This window comes from Ammospiza caudacuta, chromosome 1 (assembly GCF_027887145.1).
Source record: "Ammospiza caudacuta isolate bAmmCau1 chromosome 1, bAmmCau1.pri, whole genome shotgun sequence".
Taxonomy (NCBI): domain Eukaryota; kingdom Metazoa; phylum Chordata; class Aves; order Passeriformes; family Passerellidae; genus Ammospiza; species Ammospiza caudacuta.
Window position 1 is genome coordinate 112,762,660 of NC_080593.1, and position 17,295 is coordinate 112,779,954.

The 17,295-nt window shown below is 40.2% G+C and overlaps 1 protein-coding gene across 1 annotated transcript in view; it reads left to right on the top strand.

The window, feature by feature from the left end:
* SPIDR (scaffold protein involved in DNA repair) overlaps positions 1–17,295 on the top strand; it is a 193,305-nt gene that overhangs the window by 68,607 nt on the left and 107,403 nt on the right. Inside the window, exon 8 of the mRNA XM_058805939.1 lies at positions 3,714–3,933. Within this exon, the coding sequence (XP_058661922.1) occupies positions 3,714–3,933 (220 nt within the window). The remainder of the gene's footprint in view (positions 1–3,713; positions 3,934–17,295) is intronic.

Sequence of the window (17,295 nt, forward strand, 5' to 3'; positions counted from 1 at the left end):
TCCTTGTGTCAGTGGATGTTTTCTCTGACTTTCCAGCTGACTCTGTGAGGGCTGTGGAGAGCTGCTGGAAGGGGCAGCTGTCCATGTTAGGCTGTGTTCCAGGACCAGTGAGCTGCAGCAGCACTCTGTCACCAGAGCTCAGAGCACCCAGGGCTTGGCTGAGAAATGCACCTGTGTCTCACACTGGGCAGGCTAATCTAGGTTTCCATCTTTGTCTCCTCCAAGCATTTCACTTTGCAGAGGCCTCTGGAATCAGATTGAATATTTGGAGAAGGCCCTTCACTGAAAGTGGGGTCAGTCACTAGAACAGGCTTCCCACAGCACCAAGGCTCTCATTTCAAGGAACATTTGTTGTATGATTTAGTGTTAGATTATCCTGTGAGGAGCAGGGAGTTGGACTTGAGGGTCCTTAAGGGTCCCTTTTAACTTGAGGTCATCTGTGATTCTGTAAGAGCTTTGTTAAGCAGTCCTCAAATTGCTGATTGCTGCTTCATGGAAGATTTCTAAATGCATCCAGGCAACTGTATGCTCACTCCCAGCGAGTGTGAGAGTGTATACTTGTCTTTCAGTGGGAGAATAAAGGTTACCTTGAAGCAAGTAAACTGAAGTGGCTTTGCAGTTGGCTGAATTAGCTCATTAATTCTTCTAGAAGCTAACCCTGAAGAAATCCATGAGTATTCTGGGCATCAGAATGGGAAATGAAGACGTGTAGGAATGGGCACAATCGCAACACATTATTGACTGCACCTTTTAAAATGCACGCAATTGTAAGGTATTATTCCTTATTTAAGATTACTAGGTATTGCCATGAAACATGCACATGTCTGCTTCTGAATTTCTTGAGCTTTAATTCTGCTTTGTAAATGCAAGTAAGTGAAAGATAACTTCAGCAAGCAAGTGGGAATTTAAGTAAGTTATCCAAGGGTGAAGGAGAACAATGCAAAACCCAAAAGTGAGCTTTTCACATGGATGAACAAACAAGTAAACTCTGGAAACCGTAGAATTTGCAGTGATCCAGCCTGTCTCCTCACCCACAAATTTGCCCTTCAGTGTGCAGCCACATATGTTTGATTTATTTTTGATTGACATAACAATACAAGAGCCAAATGTATTAAAACCAAAGCTACATTCTGAAATTTGGTGTTTCATCATGTGCCAGCAATCCAAAGTGCTTTTCCGTGTTGTTCAAGAGAACACTATCATCAGCAGTAATAATAATTTCAGAGTAATTAAACTAAACTATCTCTGTGCATCTAAATAAACAAATAGATTGTGGTTCTGTAGAATGTGCATGTGTGCCAAGTGTGAGACTTGGCTACTGGTCGAAATTGAGATGCTTTTAGTGCAGAAGCATTCTGCTTCATTTAGAATCAGCTCCCAGTGTTTCCACCAGCTTTAGACTTGCAAGACTCTAGTGTTGTGGTAGGATATTTTTTACTCCAATGTCTTTTAAAACTTTCATACAGATACAGTTCTTGATTTGCCTAGTATTTTTAACTGTTGTACAGTCAGAGGTATTTAAAAGAAAAATATTGTTAGGCTGTCAGTCATTGTCTTCAACCTGCTGTATAAAATGAGTAACATATAAGCTGCTGGCCAGTAAGAATTGTCATAGAATTCTTCACATAAGAAATGCTTGGTTCAGAAGTGATGAGCAGTCTCTCTCACAAGCTGTCTTAATACTTTTTTTTAATAAGCTGTTGGTACGTTTGAAAATTGAGACTGATTTTTTTTTTTTTTTGTGACTTGGTTTTTAAAGTGGATGTAAATGCAAATTGTGCTGTATGTCTAGAGGGAAGAGGTAAATGCTTAGTTACTTAAAAGGATGAGAATTTTTGTGGTTAGCAGAATTTGCTTATGCGTGCCAAATGACTTGGGGTTGACAGAGGACCACAACTGCAGCTAGTCAGGCAAAACAGAATTCAAGTGTGAATATTCTAAGCCCTTCCCTTCAGGCATAGAAAACTAGTCAGTGCTCACCCTTGTCAGAATTTTCACATAAGCAAACATTATCTCAGTGCAGAGAGTCTCTGCAGTGGCACTGTGGCATTACGGCTTTCTCTGAGGAGGTGACAGCAGTGAGGAGCGGCAGCAGGCACAACCATGTCTCTTCATCAGTCAGTTTCACAGGATGTGGCAGAAAGGGTTCATTCTCCTGCTTCTCAGATCTGGGAAAGGAGGTCAAGCTGTAATGGCTTGGACAGAAGTGGCTTATGTACATTGTGTGTCTGACTGTCTGGTGGAACCCTTGATAGAGGTGGAAAATACCAGTTCAGGGGAAGCAGAATGCTTTGCAGAAGCATGTTGCATGTGATGAAGAATGGGTTCACATGAAAGTGGTTTTGAGAACAATTTAGTTTTAGATTTCCAAATTGCTTTATTTCAGTTTCAGTATGAAATTTAATAAAAACAGGGACAGAATTTTTTTATTTTACTTTTGTATAATTCAACTTTATTGAATAAATTTGAAAGGTTTTAGGGCCCAGTTTCTTTGGTTTGGGTTTCTTGAGGGTTGGGTTAATTTTTTTTTGAAGTTTCTCATAAACTCAAACTAAAATATTTTGATTTATTTTCCAGAGGAAAAACATTCACAGTTGTGAAATGAGCCTTAAAATAAACAAACAAATAACTAGTACAGTTCTGCTGTTAATTTCCAGTATCACATTCACTGTTCCTCCCCTGTTTCTTCTTTGCTGTGGGAAGACAATAATTTATATCAGCTGTTTTTCTTGGGATATTGTGTTTTTCCCAATGCAACTTGTAAATCAAAAAAGGGTAGAACTGGGGCTCTGCAGCCCTTGTCCTCTGGGACCCTTTTCTGCCCCACTAAATGCTTGCAGCATTCGGCAGGGAAACAGCATTTCTCCTCTCAGTGACCAGAGTGCAGATCTGAGTAAGGCTAGGTGAGAATGAGAATAAATCTTGCATTTTCTTACAGCTCAGACCAAGGTCTGTCTGAGTAGCTGGTGCCCTGTGCAGAGTGCAAAGGACCCAGGGGTAATTTCATTTCAGTGCAAAGTTGTTTCTTGTTCAGCAGAGATGCAAGTGCTAAGAATTAATCTGTGTAGATGCTTGTATCTGTTCATGTTGCTTTAAAACAACAGAGCCTTCTGACTACCCTGACTGCCTACTGATAAAATGGATGATCAGTTTTGCAATAATTATTTTTAGGCAGTGCATCTTACTCCTTCTTTCTCCACATTTGTCCCTCAGTGTGAATCATCAGCTTTTAGATGCTTTGTATTCTTCTAATTTGGTTCCTGACAGCTGCTGCTTTGAGAAAGGTCAAGGAGGGCAAATACAACTTCACTTTTAACACAGTGTTTGATTATTCTGTTTTTAAATAAATGCATTTTTTGCAGTATCTAATAAAAAAGACTGAACAAAGTCAATGAGTTGCAAGATTTAAAAGTTGAGGTGTGGTGGGAGAGGGCTTCTTGTAAGGAGTTTCTGAATTCATTGATACTTGGAAGCAGTGCAGGTGGGATTTTTTTCTTTACAATTAATAGTATCTATAGAAAAAACAAAAATTACTGCAAAAGCTTAATGTAGGTCTTTTGATAAGGCTGTGTATTCTACTCATACATGGATTTATCATGGTCAGACAGATGTGCAGAGCACAGAGGGATGCACATCTGTAGAGTGCCAGAACTTCTTTCTTTCTCCTCATCCAGACTTTGCATTTTTATTTTTCATTCTCACTTTCTTTTCAGATAAATCTGGTGTTTTAATTGTGAGGATCTTGGAAATATTTGAGGAGTGCACGATACAAGTTGCCATCTGCCAGCAGCTGGAACAGTCTCCTGCTGCGCTTTCGCCCGAGGATGCTGTCATCAATGCAGAGGAGCCAGTGCTCAAAGTCCTCTTCACAAGGGAGACAGCAGCTCACCTGAAGAGCAGACCACGGGATGTTGTCCACATCTATCCCCCATGGTGAGTAAGGAGAAGTGGCCACACTTGCTGTAGCACTGCAGAACGAAGTGGAGTTGTTGGAGTGCTGGCTGCACTGCTGTAGGAAAAACCTTGGGGGGTAACAGGAGAACAGGGCATTCTTGTGGTCATCTGTCTCTGGCAGCCTGAGAGACTTTGACAGATACCTTCAAGACAGCTCAGATAACAACTAAATGTGTATCATGATGCCTCTAGTGTTGCTCAGGGCTTCAGTTGTGTTTTTGCTTAATATTTTCATGTTTAGAGCACTAGGAAGGCCTGAGCAATGTCTTATCAATGATAAGGCCAATAAAGTGCATACTTTCTGGGAGCAAAGTACTTCAGGAATGCTCATCTGTTGTTGGGAGCATGGGTATAATATTTCAGTGGAAAAGTCTCTATTAACTGTATAGCATTCAGTCTTCAGTTCCCTGAGTTCCTTTTCAGCACAACCCTTTCTGTAATTCTTCAAAATGTTTGATGTATGCTTGTGATTATTTTCTGAGTTGGATTATTTACCTGAATTTTGAGGGTAACAAAAAATGATGAGATTTCTAGTAAAGCAGCTGGTTGGTAGTAGCTGGAGGCTGGAAGGACTACCCTTCATAAAAATTTAGGGGAACTTTGAAGTGGGAACATTACTTCTCTCTTCACTGCCCTCCACCCTAAATTATAAAAGAGGAAATACTTTTCTTATGTATTTCAGCATTCATTACCTGAGTTTTAGCCTCCAGCTGCCTCTCATGTTTGACCATATCCTTTTGCAAAATACTTTTTCCTGTTTTGCAAAGGTCTGTATCTGGTTTTTATCTTCATTGATAGCTGCAAATCTTTTCTGAATTCCCCAATTTGTAGTCTTTTGCTTCTGAAATGTTTTTAACTCTTTTTGGATGCAATTCAAAAACTAAGGGAAGATATTTTATTTGGGGTTTTTTATGGCTACAGATACAACTATTGATTGTTTAGATGTAAATAGATCGGTAGCCAAGGGAAAATGAAGTTCAATATTAATTAAGTCCTAGTCTGATATGATTCTGATTCACTGCCCTGTTTTCTTCTCATTTATCTTTTCCTTCAGAAGCTTTTTTTCATGCTTTACATTTGGCTTTGTTTTCCTGTTTTCTTCTTGTTTCTCTCTCCTACAAACTTAGTTCCGTTTTTCTCTTCAGGTTTCCTCTGTCGTTTTTAAACCACGAGGTTTTGCATTTATGCAGCTGTATCCTTCTGTGTAGACCTTAACCTACATGAAGATTTTTGTACCAGAAAAACTGTTTTAAGTAGGGCGTGATTCAACTTTTCTCTTTGTTTCCTTCTTTTTTCTTCTCCTGACCTGTTCCTGTAGAATGCTTAGCTTGTGTAAGTCTCGGACTGCTGCAGCTTGTTTCATGTCTGCTCTGGGAAGATGTAAATCTGCACTGATCTGATCCTTTCCAGACTGCAGACATCTGCAACTGTACTGGTCTACTCTTCTCATTTGTTTAAATTTTAAGACATTCTGGACACAAAACTCATTCCTGTATGCATGTAAGCTGAGATTTCTTTAGGAAGCTTCATAGCTCGCTGTCTGTCTTCCTAGAAACTCTGCCTTTTATTTGCTTTTTTAAAAAATATATATATCTTTAGTAGGACGTGCTTTTCATGTAGGGAAAAGGGTATTTCATGAAACTGTAATGTTTGGACAGAGGATACATCTGCATTGTCACGGTTGCTTTCCTTACCTATACGTCTGTCAAGGCACTTCGTAAATACATCAGTTAATTGTAGCAAAACTGCATTAAACCTCATCTCTAGTCCTGTTCTCTCTCTTTTTGAAATTATCTTAATGTCAGTTGTCTGTTTACTCAACCAACTTCAAAAAAAGTTGGGCTGGATACTGTTAAAATACTGGAGGCAGGGAGGGGAGAGAATGAGGGATGTTTTTGTTTTAGATTATAATTTGGCACTTTCAGTTTACATTAATTGAAAATTGGACTTGTATGCTTAGTGGAAGTTTCCTCTATCACAGTTCCAAGCTTCTATTCTCTTAAACTCTTACTTGAGAAGTCTGAATGCTGAAGTCTAGTTCTTGTTACTCTGCATTGAATTTGTACTTCTGTTAAAAACAAATGCTGTTTCTGTTAAAACGCTTGTCTGTCAATTCAAATGTGTGACTAGTGAAAAAACAAATTAACTAAATCTAATCCTGACATGGTGAAATAAGCATATTTATATATCTTATTAACATCTTATGTATCTTATTAAAATCAGTCAGAAGCAAAAGAGACACAAAAAAAAAAAAGTAGATTCAAGGGGAGGCAATCCTTGAACTACCTATGTTGTTTTGGGGTACATAGTACACTGCACATTGTTATCTTGCATTTTGAGACAGTTGTATGGCAGGACAGAGTGGTTTGAGATGGGGTGTTTTGTAAGTGGCCTGCTTCTGGTGCTGTTGTGTCCTGAGAGAAAAATTTCCCATTACCTTTAAAATAAAATTCCAGAATTACATTCTGACTTTGCTTTTTGCCCTCTAACCAGGTGACCAAGTAAGTAAGATGTAGACACACAGTCTGCTGGCTCCTGGAGGTGATTATTCATGTCAAAAATTGAACATTTAATTTTGGAGCCTTTGTAAAATTAGACTTTGCTTTTGTAACTGTACTTGTATGTGCTGTGAACTCAGTGCATAACCTGGTATGTGAGACATCTCCAGCAATAGACTTGCATTAAGTACTTCAGGAAGCAGTGTTTAGAGAAGTGCTGATATGCTTGTTGGTATTTGTTTCCATGCAGAATCCCTTGAAACTTCAGCACTGCAGTAAAAGCAATTTAATTTCAAAAATAAAATATTGACAGGGGGCTGGTTGTAAAAATCTTACCACCAGACATTGCTCGTGAGAATGGTCCCACTGAATTTCAGAGGAGCTTTGTGTCAGGACAAGAATTACCAGGACTGAACCCAGATTTCTTTGTAACTAGATATTAATTTCTTTGGGTCCAGTGTCTTAAGGTACATATTTACAATCTTGAAAGCAGGGGATTTGATGTGAGAATTGTCACTTGCTATAGGGAAAGCAACCCCCACAAACCAATAAAAGCTTTCAAACCAGCGTGTGTGGTGCAGGACAGAGCTCAGCTGCCTGGCCACTGAGACATCTGACAGGAGCCTGCTCTGATCTTGTGGCTATGTGGAAGTATTATTGCAGTGTTGTATCTAAATAAGGCCTATTAGCTTGGACACATCACATGAAAATGATTGTGTGTTTTGGGCTGGAGCTGGTTTCTGTCTGGCCAGCCGGGAACAAAACAGGCAAAAGAACTCAGCCCTGCCTGCCCCTGCCTGTGTAGGCTTGCCTTTGGTTTTCTTTGCAGTACCTGAGCAACTTCTTGGATTGAGATTTTAAATGAACACCTCATAATTTTTCACAAACCAAATCTGAATCATTGTTTTTAACACCTGGAAAAGAAAAAAGTTTATTACTGAGTTTAATTAAATTGATTTCTAAGTCTGTATTCGCTTTGCAGAAATACATAACCAGCAAAAAGTAAAGATTGCCTGCAAAGACACGAGAGAGTGGAAACAAAGGCTTCCACACTGCCGTTGGTGGTGATTTTATGGCTTCAACGTACCTGGGGTTTCTTTCTGTTTGTTTCATTGTAAAAATTATAGAAATAACTTACCATACCTGACAGAAAGTAATGAGAGTTGGTATTTTTAGAGATTCCAAGATTCATTTGACTGCTGATGCTGCAAGCCTTGGGGATGGACTGTTTGCTTTAGATACTCCTGTCTTCTGCTCATAGATATGCCTACTAGTTAATATTCAAGATAAACTGACCTGAAGGAAATAGTGCTGATTAGAATTCTTTCCCTTGCCAGTAAGTTTAACAACTTTGAAATGTTTTTCATGTATTTCTGAAATAAAACTACTAGAAGTATGTGATATTAATAGAGTTCTTGGCAATAGCAGTATAAACCACAGATTACGTTTGATTTGGACAGGCTCAGAGGTCGATCCATACCTATTTAATCTGAAAGTCTGGTATGAAGCCTCTAGTTCAGGAGGTTCATCTGGTGCTAGTCACTGGGGGCAGGGGCAATATGAAGGGGATAACCACCCTGTTCTGTTCTTACACTGCCTGAAAACTCTGCAGAAAACGAGATCCTTGGCTGGATAGCCGTTATTCCCTATGCAACTTCTCTGAGACAGTTTATTTTAGGAACTTGGTATGGCAAGTACATAAAACACTTAAATCTGTGACATCAACAAGCAACTTCAAAGTTGTTCTTCAGTTTCTCTTAACCTGTGAAACCACGGGGAGTCATAATTACTCAACTTTGAGTGTTCCAGTGCCTGGAGAAAGTGTTTAATGTGGACTTCTCATTTCTGTTTGCATAACGCTGAATTCAGTCTCTCCTCAGTGAAGGAGTTTTAAAAGACTTTGAATTATTTACTACCAAGAAGAACAACTCATACAAAACATTGCTACTGATCAGCTGATGTACAGGGATGAAATCTTGTATCTTAAGTCCTTTAATGTAGGCCAGTGGTGGAAGTTGCTGTAGAAATGTGCAGGCAAGCTCTGAAGAAATTCATGTGCAAGAAGCAATCTGGTTTTGTGGATTCAGGTAGTATTCTACTTTAGAATTATCCTGGGCATGCTGTAGGCTGTGTTGTTGACTCAACGGCAGCATTTATGATAAATGAGTATGTTACTGTGATTTTTGCATTGTCTTACCTAACACTGTCTTATGTCATCTGGGTGAGAAACAACAGGAGCAACACAGGGAGCTCACATGAAATAGCTGTTTTGAGCTAGCATGGCTCGTGTTAAAGAGCATTTGGCTTCCATTTGATGAAGTTTTATTTTTTTTAATCACTCTCATCAAACAAGGGAAGCATTTAAGAACATTTACAGAGTACCTATCACTAGAAAGGTCATGTGAAAGCAGGATCTAGGCTTCACATGTTAATGAAATGCAGAAATTATCTCCTGCTGCTGTGTAAAGAAAGCATCTCTATCCTTCTAAATTTTCTCAAATTAAGGACAGACATGTACAGAACATCTTTCACATACATTCAGTTTCTCTGGTTATTCCACAGAGAGGCAGCTTCTTTGAATGCTTGATACATCAGTTTTGTCCAACTGATCAATGTTCGCCATCTTCCTCTCATGAAACCTGGGCACTTTATATATACACATATAAATACTCAAACGGATGGAAAAGGGGGAGGGGGGGAGATCCCCAGTCAGATCCCCCTCACTGGAAAGATGTTGGCTCTGCCTTAACGTCTTCAAAGAAAGAATGTAACAATGGCAGAGTGGGAGAACCTGATAAGAGGGATGAGGCTCACTCAGAAGATAAAATTCTACAAAACTTCAGAGCTGTAAAGCCAGTGTGGGCACTATTTCTAAAGTACATATGGGAATGGCCTTGGAGCCAAAGATCAGATAATATCATCTGCTTGGAATTGCTTCTCAGAGATCATGCAGTTGTGAAAATTGAAGTTTCTTTCAGAAGCAGCTGAAGCAGCAGCAGTTTTTTTGCAAGTATTTACTTTTTGTTTTGCTAAGATATACTTTTCCTAGTGCAATCACTTCAGAAGAGGTGTTTTGTCTTTTGAGAACAAAAATACACTTACTTTCTATGAACTGAAAGTGGTCCCTAGCAAGCTTTTAATATAATTTCTTCTGTGTTTCTTTTGCTTTGTCTTTTCTTGACAGAATAGACCTTAGGATTTTTCTCCTTTTTTCTTTAAAAAAAATTATTTTTCTTTTGTCCATCCTCTCATGGAAAGGGAGAAAATTTTATCTGTATAGCTGCTCAGGTATATGCTATTTGATATCTCTAGAAGTGAAGAGATGAATCAATTAATATTATATGAGTTTGTTTACTTTGCATGTAGAAAATCAAAACAACACAATTTCTTAGTAATCTAATTAGTGAATAGTGGTGTTCCTTCATAGGTGGATGACATAATTGGAAAAATGCAAAATTGCACAGCTTTGATTCCAAGAGGAGAAAAAGTCATTGATGTCATTTCTGTGATCTGCCACAACCACCTGAAGCAACAGATATCTGGTATTTCAGATGTGGGCTATGTGTAATAAACACAGTAACACGATCACATTTTTACAGTGAGACAGACATGCTTATTTTTACAAGTGTGGCATGGATAGACACATTATACAAATGCCACATAGAAAATGTGAGCACCCTGAAAAACAAAGATGAAAAACCTGCTCTCTATAGAAGGGGTTTCCATGGAGAAAAGAATGGAAACACAGGAGGACGGGAGCCTCAAGACAGTAGATACAGAGTTGTGTAGAAGATTGAAACTGGATTTTTAAACACGACTGCCTGTCTCTGGATTAATAGCTGATGGTATCTTGCCTTGCTGAAAAGGGGAATTTCCACTGCACTGTACCAATGAGGCGCGGGGGTTTGTTGATCCATTTGTTTGCTTTTGGCCAAATCAGAGGGGTCAGAAGCGAGCGGTGTGTTTGCAAAGCAGCAGCTTGGCTTTCAGATCAAGGTTGAAATGCGTTGTTGCTGCCACAGAAGCCTCCATGGGGGTAGAATACCTCTGGCCTCCCTGACCAGATGTGTGTCTGAACTGGGCACATCCAGTCAGGTGTTGTGCTCCTGCCTCGCACACCCGAAAGGAGCGCTGCATGTTGTTCTCTGGAGGGAGTCTCCATCACAATGGCTTTTTCCAACATGGGCTTGTAAGAATAAAGGAGTTGTAGAAAAGAGGCAGGGGATGTGAACAGCCTGCTTTATGTGTGGGGTGTGTTTTTCTACATTTTTCCTAAATTATAGATACCGTCCAGCTTAGATCCTACTCGAATAACTGTGGTGTCCAGTTGATGGGAAAAATCTGAATCACCTCACTGTGGTGCTTCCATGTTGAGGAATTAGCATACAGCTGAGTCCACAGCTTTTAGCAACAGAATAGGAAAATTGTTTTTAAACATCCATTCCTTACAGTCAGTGATGTTGTTTATGTTCGAAAAATTACTGGAAAAAATATTCAGTGAGAATAAAAATGTTTTCTCCTAATATTCACGAAATAATCTTATCCTGAAAAATCTAATAAAGTTTTGTTTTGTTTTGTTTTTTAATGAAAAGTCTGTACTTGAAACTTTCCAGCTTTTATAAGTGAGGAAATTCCAAGCATTTTGTAGTGACAGATACTGTTAGTGGGTAGTTGTCCACTGACGTCAAAACCAGAGGATGGTGAACAGCTTTGTTCAAGTCAACGAAAAATGTACGGTCTTGGATAAACTCTGTGTTAGCAACGGAGCTATCATTGATATACGAGCAGCTTCACATGAGTTCCCATGTGTATTCAATCCAATGCTAAATTCCAGATCTTGTTTAATGAGCAACTGGTGGAGCCAAGACCTGGCACTGCAGTCTGCTTTATCCAGTCAAGAAGGAAAAACAAGCTAAATAAGTTCAGATGAACAAGTTCAGAATTACTGCAGGGTTATTAAAAAGTTGTGATTTGTATTCCTCTGCTAATGTTTATGACTAACAGATTTGGGACGTGTAAAACAATACTTAATTTGTAAAAAGACTATGTGCCAAAATTCCTTCAGTAGTTTAACCACTGAAGAGCAAGTTTTGACTTTGTGAATGGGTTTCTTTGAATATTCAAGATTATCAGTAATTGGGTAATCTTTTCTTTAAAAAATTAACATTTTGAAAATTTATGGTTTCTGCTTGTTGGATTGCTGTTCAGCACCTTCACTTCATAAAATAACATGTATTTCCATAACTCACTGTGGAAAGGCAGTTTTCAAGATAAGTGCCATTGTCTTTATTTATCAGGTGTGATTTGCTACTGTAATGGTAGATATGTATTTGGAATATGATTTTTCCATGCAGTTCTGTGTGCAGTTAGGTTGGGGCTTGAATAAGCTGAGTATTTTCTGGATATACGCTGGATTTTCATGCTAAGGATGCTTTTGTCCTTGGGCAATTTTGCGTGGGTAAAGAGATGGATAAAGCGTGAGTTTGCCAAATTATGCTGTGTGGTCATTCCCTACAATATCAAGGTATGCTTTGTCAGATTCCTCCTCCTGAATGTCATATTTAAGTGTAGGTAAGCAACAGTTAATTACTGTAGTCCTAGCAGAAATAGTAATTAAAGCCCCAAGTATTTCAAAAGGGGAATGTGGCTTTCAGATATTTGAAAGATTTGGAATGTTGCTACCCAAAATACAGTATTTAAAACATCTCAGCTATCCTGGGGGGCAGGAGCATGGGAGGGCAAGGGGGAGAACAAATTTTACTGTTACTTCTTCCAGGCAGATTACTCCTCTTTCAGTAAAAGCTAGTGGGAAAAATACCTGTAGTTTTATGTATTATTGGCAGAAAACTGTACTTTGGTATATGAAACAGTTCAGCTGTGAAACATCCAGTGTAGCCTTTTGTGTGTTTGATAAAGCTTCTCTTCCTATCAGTCTTCTAAGTCAACATTCACTGTGCAGATTGCAATGTATTACTTCTCCCTGAGTGGTAGGCTTCTTTGACCGTGTCCTGATATGTCCTGAAAAAGTACTCCTCTAGTTACTGCCCCAGTACAGCCTTCTGGAACACCAAGTTTCTCCAATCAGAAGTTTCAGAACAATATTTAGAGCATTAGAAGTCCTGTACAACCACTGATTTTACCTTTGGGGATTTGTGTGTGGAAAGCCAAATCACTGATGTGGCGCCAAAAAAAAAAAAAATCATTACTTGGCAGTATGTGGGAAGGGGGGTGGTTGTGTGTATGGGGGTTTTTAGTTTGTTTTGCTGGTTTTTTAGTTTCTTTAACCTCTTTGGACTTCTGAAACATTACCTGTTTTCTCTCTTCTTGGTAAAAGAGTTAAAGAGTTAAAAATAAAGAAGCCTAGTGAACATTTCTGGGGATGTTTTTTGTTTTGATCATTATCTTCCCTTTTTCTAAGTCTTGTATTTATTTTTTTTTCCTGTAAGCAGCACATGTTTGCTGTTGAGCAGATCACGATAATGCACTTCTGCACGGTCTTCCTGGCAGTCATTGTCCATAGTCAGTCCAAGGTCCTTGGCTGTCATAAAAACCAGGACTGTGTGTCCACCTTGACTCTGCTGTTAGTGCAAAACCAAGTCTGTCAGCATCTCCAGCTAATCCCTTGTAATGTGAACTGAGGCTATGAAGAAATATCCTGAGGTGCTCTGAGGTATTGTTGGGACAGACATTGAGGATCATAACTACTCCCCAAAAAAAATCTGGCAGAATATTTACAGTGCTGCATGCACACACTGAAAGCACCGAACTTGAGAACACTTAAGAGTCAGTATAAAACCATAAATTGTATTGATTTTATTTGTGTTTTCATCTGTCTTCCCAGCATGGCACAGCATGTCTGTCTGTTGTGTTTCCCAAAACCAAGTTTCTCCTCCAAGCTGAGGTTCATTTTTGAGAAACGTGGGCAATGCAACTATGTGAGATTTGTACATGGCACTTGTGCCTTCCTGCTTGTCTTCTGGTTCACTGAGCTTGTCATAAATATTAATTTTATAGGGGTGGTAGTTTTTTATGCATTGTACAGATTAAGGAAGAGATAAATTTTATTGATATGGGCTGTCACTGGATTTTACAGGGTTTATATGCTTGAAGGAGCTCACATTTAGAGTATATATGTATAATAATAATTCTTAAATTATTTTTTAAGACATTTGAATGAAAATACATTTTATACAATATAGGATTGTTCTTTATTTTATTCCCAAATATTTCTTACCTTCCATCTCTCACACAAAACCAAATAAGTTGCCCAGTATTTTCTTTGTCTTTTTGCAGCCTCCTGTGGTTTACAGCTTGAGAAGTTCTGCATGAGGTGATTGTCTAATTTTGCTGGGAGATATTTGACCCTAGGAGTTTGCTTTTGAATCTTGCTTTATAGCAGAGACCTGTTTTCTTGCTATACTCAAAAGCAAACCCATTCTAAAAACAAATTTCAACATGATCAGCTTCTAGAATAGTCTGCCTAAGTCTTGAGAATTGCCTTTGGTTGTAGGTCAGTGCAGATACAACTGCAATTACTTGATTTTTGAGGACTGATCTTACCTAGGAAGGAATGGAATCCTATTGGGTTTACTGGTTACCCTGAAACTGCCATAAACACAGCTAGAGGGGAAAACAAGGGGGAGAAGTTATTTCCACAACCCAAATATAAATTATACCTTTTTTGGAGGGGGGAGGGAGCAACTTTTATGCCTATTTATATTTAGATTAGACTGCATATGAAAGTATTATTTTCCTGTGTGTTCCAGTTAATTGGTTGGGATTCTTTACCTTTGATCATGAATCTTGTTCTTTGGCAAAGCCTTACATATTGAAGGCTGCCTTTCTAGAAGAGCTCTGAGATTTGGAAATATGTATAATTTTGTATGGCAAAGCCCTTCTCCACTTATTAAACTCTGAACACACATTTTTTAAATTAATATAGGTATTGCTTGGGTTGCCATGTTGATTTTTTGGAAGCTTTTCTTGGAAAGTACTTTCTTATCACACATTAACAGCTCCATTGGTGTATTTTGGCTATGTCTAAGTAAAGCCATTTTCCTTTTAGAATGTGCACTAAATGTATTGGTTAATATATTTGATTTGTTATTAGTTGCGTTTTAACTGCTGTCTTAATGCTACTCTTTTATTAACCATATGTGAACTGTGGATGATTTGGAGGAAGATACTTCCTGCAAGCTAGCAAGACAAAATACAGCCTTTTAACACATAACCTCAGCGCATGTTCAAGCTTATATAAAATGCATATATTGACATTATAAGTATGTAGAAGCCAGGGTAGCTAGTACATGTGTTTTGTTGCCCCTTTTACTGATACTGTGCAGGACGGCAGTCCAGTGCGTGAGGGCTGGAGTCTGGAATGCGATGCCCTCAGCTCCGGCCGTGGAGACAGCGACATTTGCCTCCCTTTAACTTCTGCTTTGACTTTCCCCAGCCCCCTCAGCAGTTTTGGAAGTGACACGAGCAGTCAGGCTGGCTCTGCATTCATTGGGATGTACCGAACAGATGTGGTGCACAGCGCGTTCCCCACCCGTGCGTGCGCTCGGCTGCACCGCGCCGTTTCTGCGGGCTCCGCACCCGTTCAATCGCAGGCTTCCAAAATAAACTATCCTGAGTTACCGGGGTGGCTACAAAGGGCAGCGGTGGGAAAGCGCCTTCCTGAGCAGCATCTCCCCGGCGCTTCCCGGGGCGGTGGGATGCTGCCCGAGCCCCCCGGGCGCAGGTCCGTGCCCTTCCCGGCGGCTGCGGAAGGTGGCAATGTTGTCAGCAGGAGCCCGGGAAAAGCTGATCTCACCGAGACAGCGGCAGCGCGTATTTGTCCACAGCTTTCTCTGGCGTCAAAGCTCCACATCCGTGAAACAGGAGCCAGCAGCAGGGATATTTGCTCGGGTTTGTGCGCCATCGCTTCTGCACAACTTGTAATAACTCAGTGCGCTCTCCGTGCTGGATGTGGGGATGCGCCGGAGGCGGGCACGGCGCTGCTCGCACAGCTCTGCTGCCCGCAAGGCTTCTCCCGCTGGCTGCCTCTGAGCTTGTGCACCGACACCCATCCTCCACCCGGGAGAGCGAAACTGAGCTCTTTCAGTGAAGTTTCATTTCTGCAAAACACTTGTAAATGTTTCTGAAACGCGGTGTCGTTTTCTGCCCGCTCCCCCGGGATGTTTACAAACTTTGCTTTGAATTGAGCTTACCAAGGGAGAATCAGAGAACTTCCCTGCATGTCGCAGTCACGCTAAGAGCAAACCTCCTGACTATGACAGGCTTTTAACCTGCTGAAAGCCTAACAGACCTGTTCCAGGCTTTGATGGGGATTTCTCTCTTTTCTCTTCTCTTCTCTTCTCTTCTCTTCTCTTCTCTTCTCTTCTCTTCTCTTCTCTTCTCTTCTCTTCTCTTCTCTTCTCTTCTCTCTCTCTCTCTTTTCTCTTCTCTTTTCTCTCTCCTCTCCTCTCCTCTCCTCTCCTCTCCTCTCCTCTCCTCTCCTCTCCTCTCCTCTCCTCTCCTCTCCTCTCCTCTCCTCTCCTCTCCTCTCCTCTCCTCTCCTCTCCTCTTCTCTTTTCTCTTCTCTTTCTCTTCTCTTCTCTTCTCTTCTCTTCTCTTCTCTTCTCTTCTCTTCTCTTCTCTTCTCTTCTCTTCTCTTCTCTTCTCTTCTCTCTCTTCTCTTCTTCTTCTCTTCTCTTCTCTTCTCTTCTCTTCTCTTCTCTTCTCTTCTCTTCTCTTCTCTTCTCTTCTTCTCTTCTCTTCTCTTCTCTTCTCTTCTCTCTCTTCTCTTTTCTCTTCTCTTTTCTCCTCCTCCTCTCCTCCTCTCCTCTCCTCTCCTCTCCTCTCCTCTCCTCTCCTCTCCTCTCCTCTCCTCTCCTCTCCTCTCCTCTCCTCTCCTCTCCTCTCCTCTCCTCTCCTCTCCTCTCCTCTCCTCTCCTCTCCTCTCCTCTCCTCTCCTCTCCTCTCCTCTCCTCTCCTCTCCTCTCCTCTCCTCTCCTCTCCTCTCCTCTCTTCCTCTTCCCTTTCCCTTCCCTCTAATGCTGATTCTTGACACTTGAGGGAAAGTACGAGAAAGTTCTTGGGTTATCTTATCCCATTCCTTTCCTCTTGACTGTCTTGATACTGCACTGGTAAACAGAGCATTGATTTTAAATTATCATGGAACCTTTCAACATATTTAATTACTGGGTTCACCTCTCATTCTGTGTTCCTCACCTTGCTTTCTGACAAGATGTAATAGATTTAAACCATTTAGGAGGTCAAATGGGGGGAAAAAAATTAAATATCCTTGACATACTTTATCGTAAGCAGAGAGTACATAGGCTGATATTACCTTGTATTCCCCCACCTTCCTCCTTAACTTTATTTGCAACACAGATGGCAATTTTTGTTGGACTTAGAGTCTAGTTACTTGTTTTTCATAAGACAGGACAGCAGAGCTGAGGTAACTAACATTGGTACAACTTCTGAGACGGTGAAGTTCTGTGTGTGTGTGCGTGTGTGTGCATCTCCTTCCTGACTCATGTGTTGGACTTGCTACTCCCTGCATTAAATAGACACTGAAGGTTTCTAGAATTGCTTTGGTCTCTGTTTAGCAAAGATTGTTTGCTGGGTACCAAAATCTGGTGCTGTATGGACACTTTGCCTACCAGTGCTCCTCATTGTATTCTACAAATGGCCCAGCAGTTGTCCAGGAGAACCATGGGTAATGACTCCTTAGTTGTGAAAAAAAAAGTAAAGGGAGACTTTCAGAAACTAGTTGGGATTTTGAGCAGTTAGTCTGGCAGAAACTGCTATATTCTGTCTCTCCAAATCAAAAGACAAGCCAGCAAAGCTTTTGGTTATG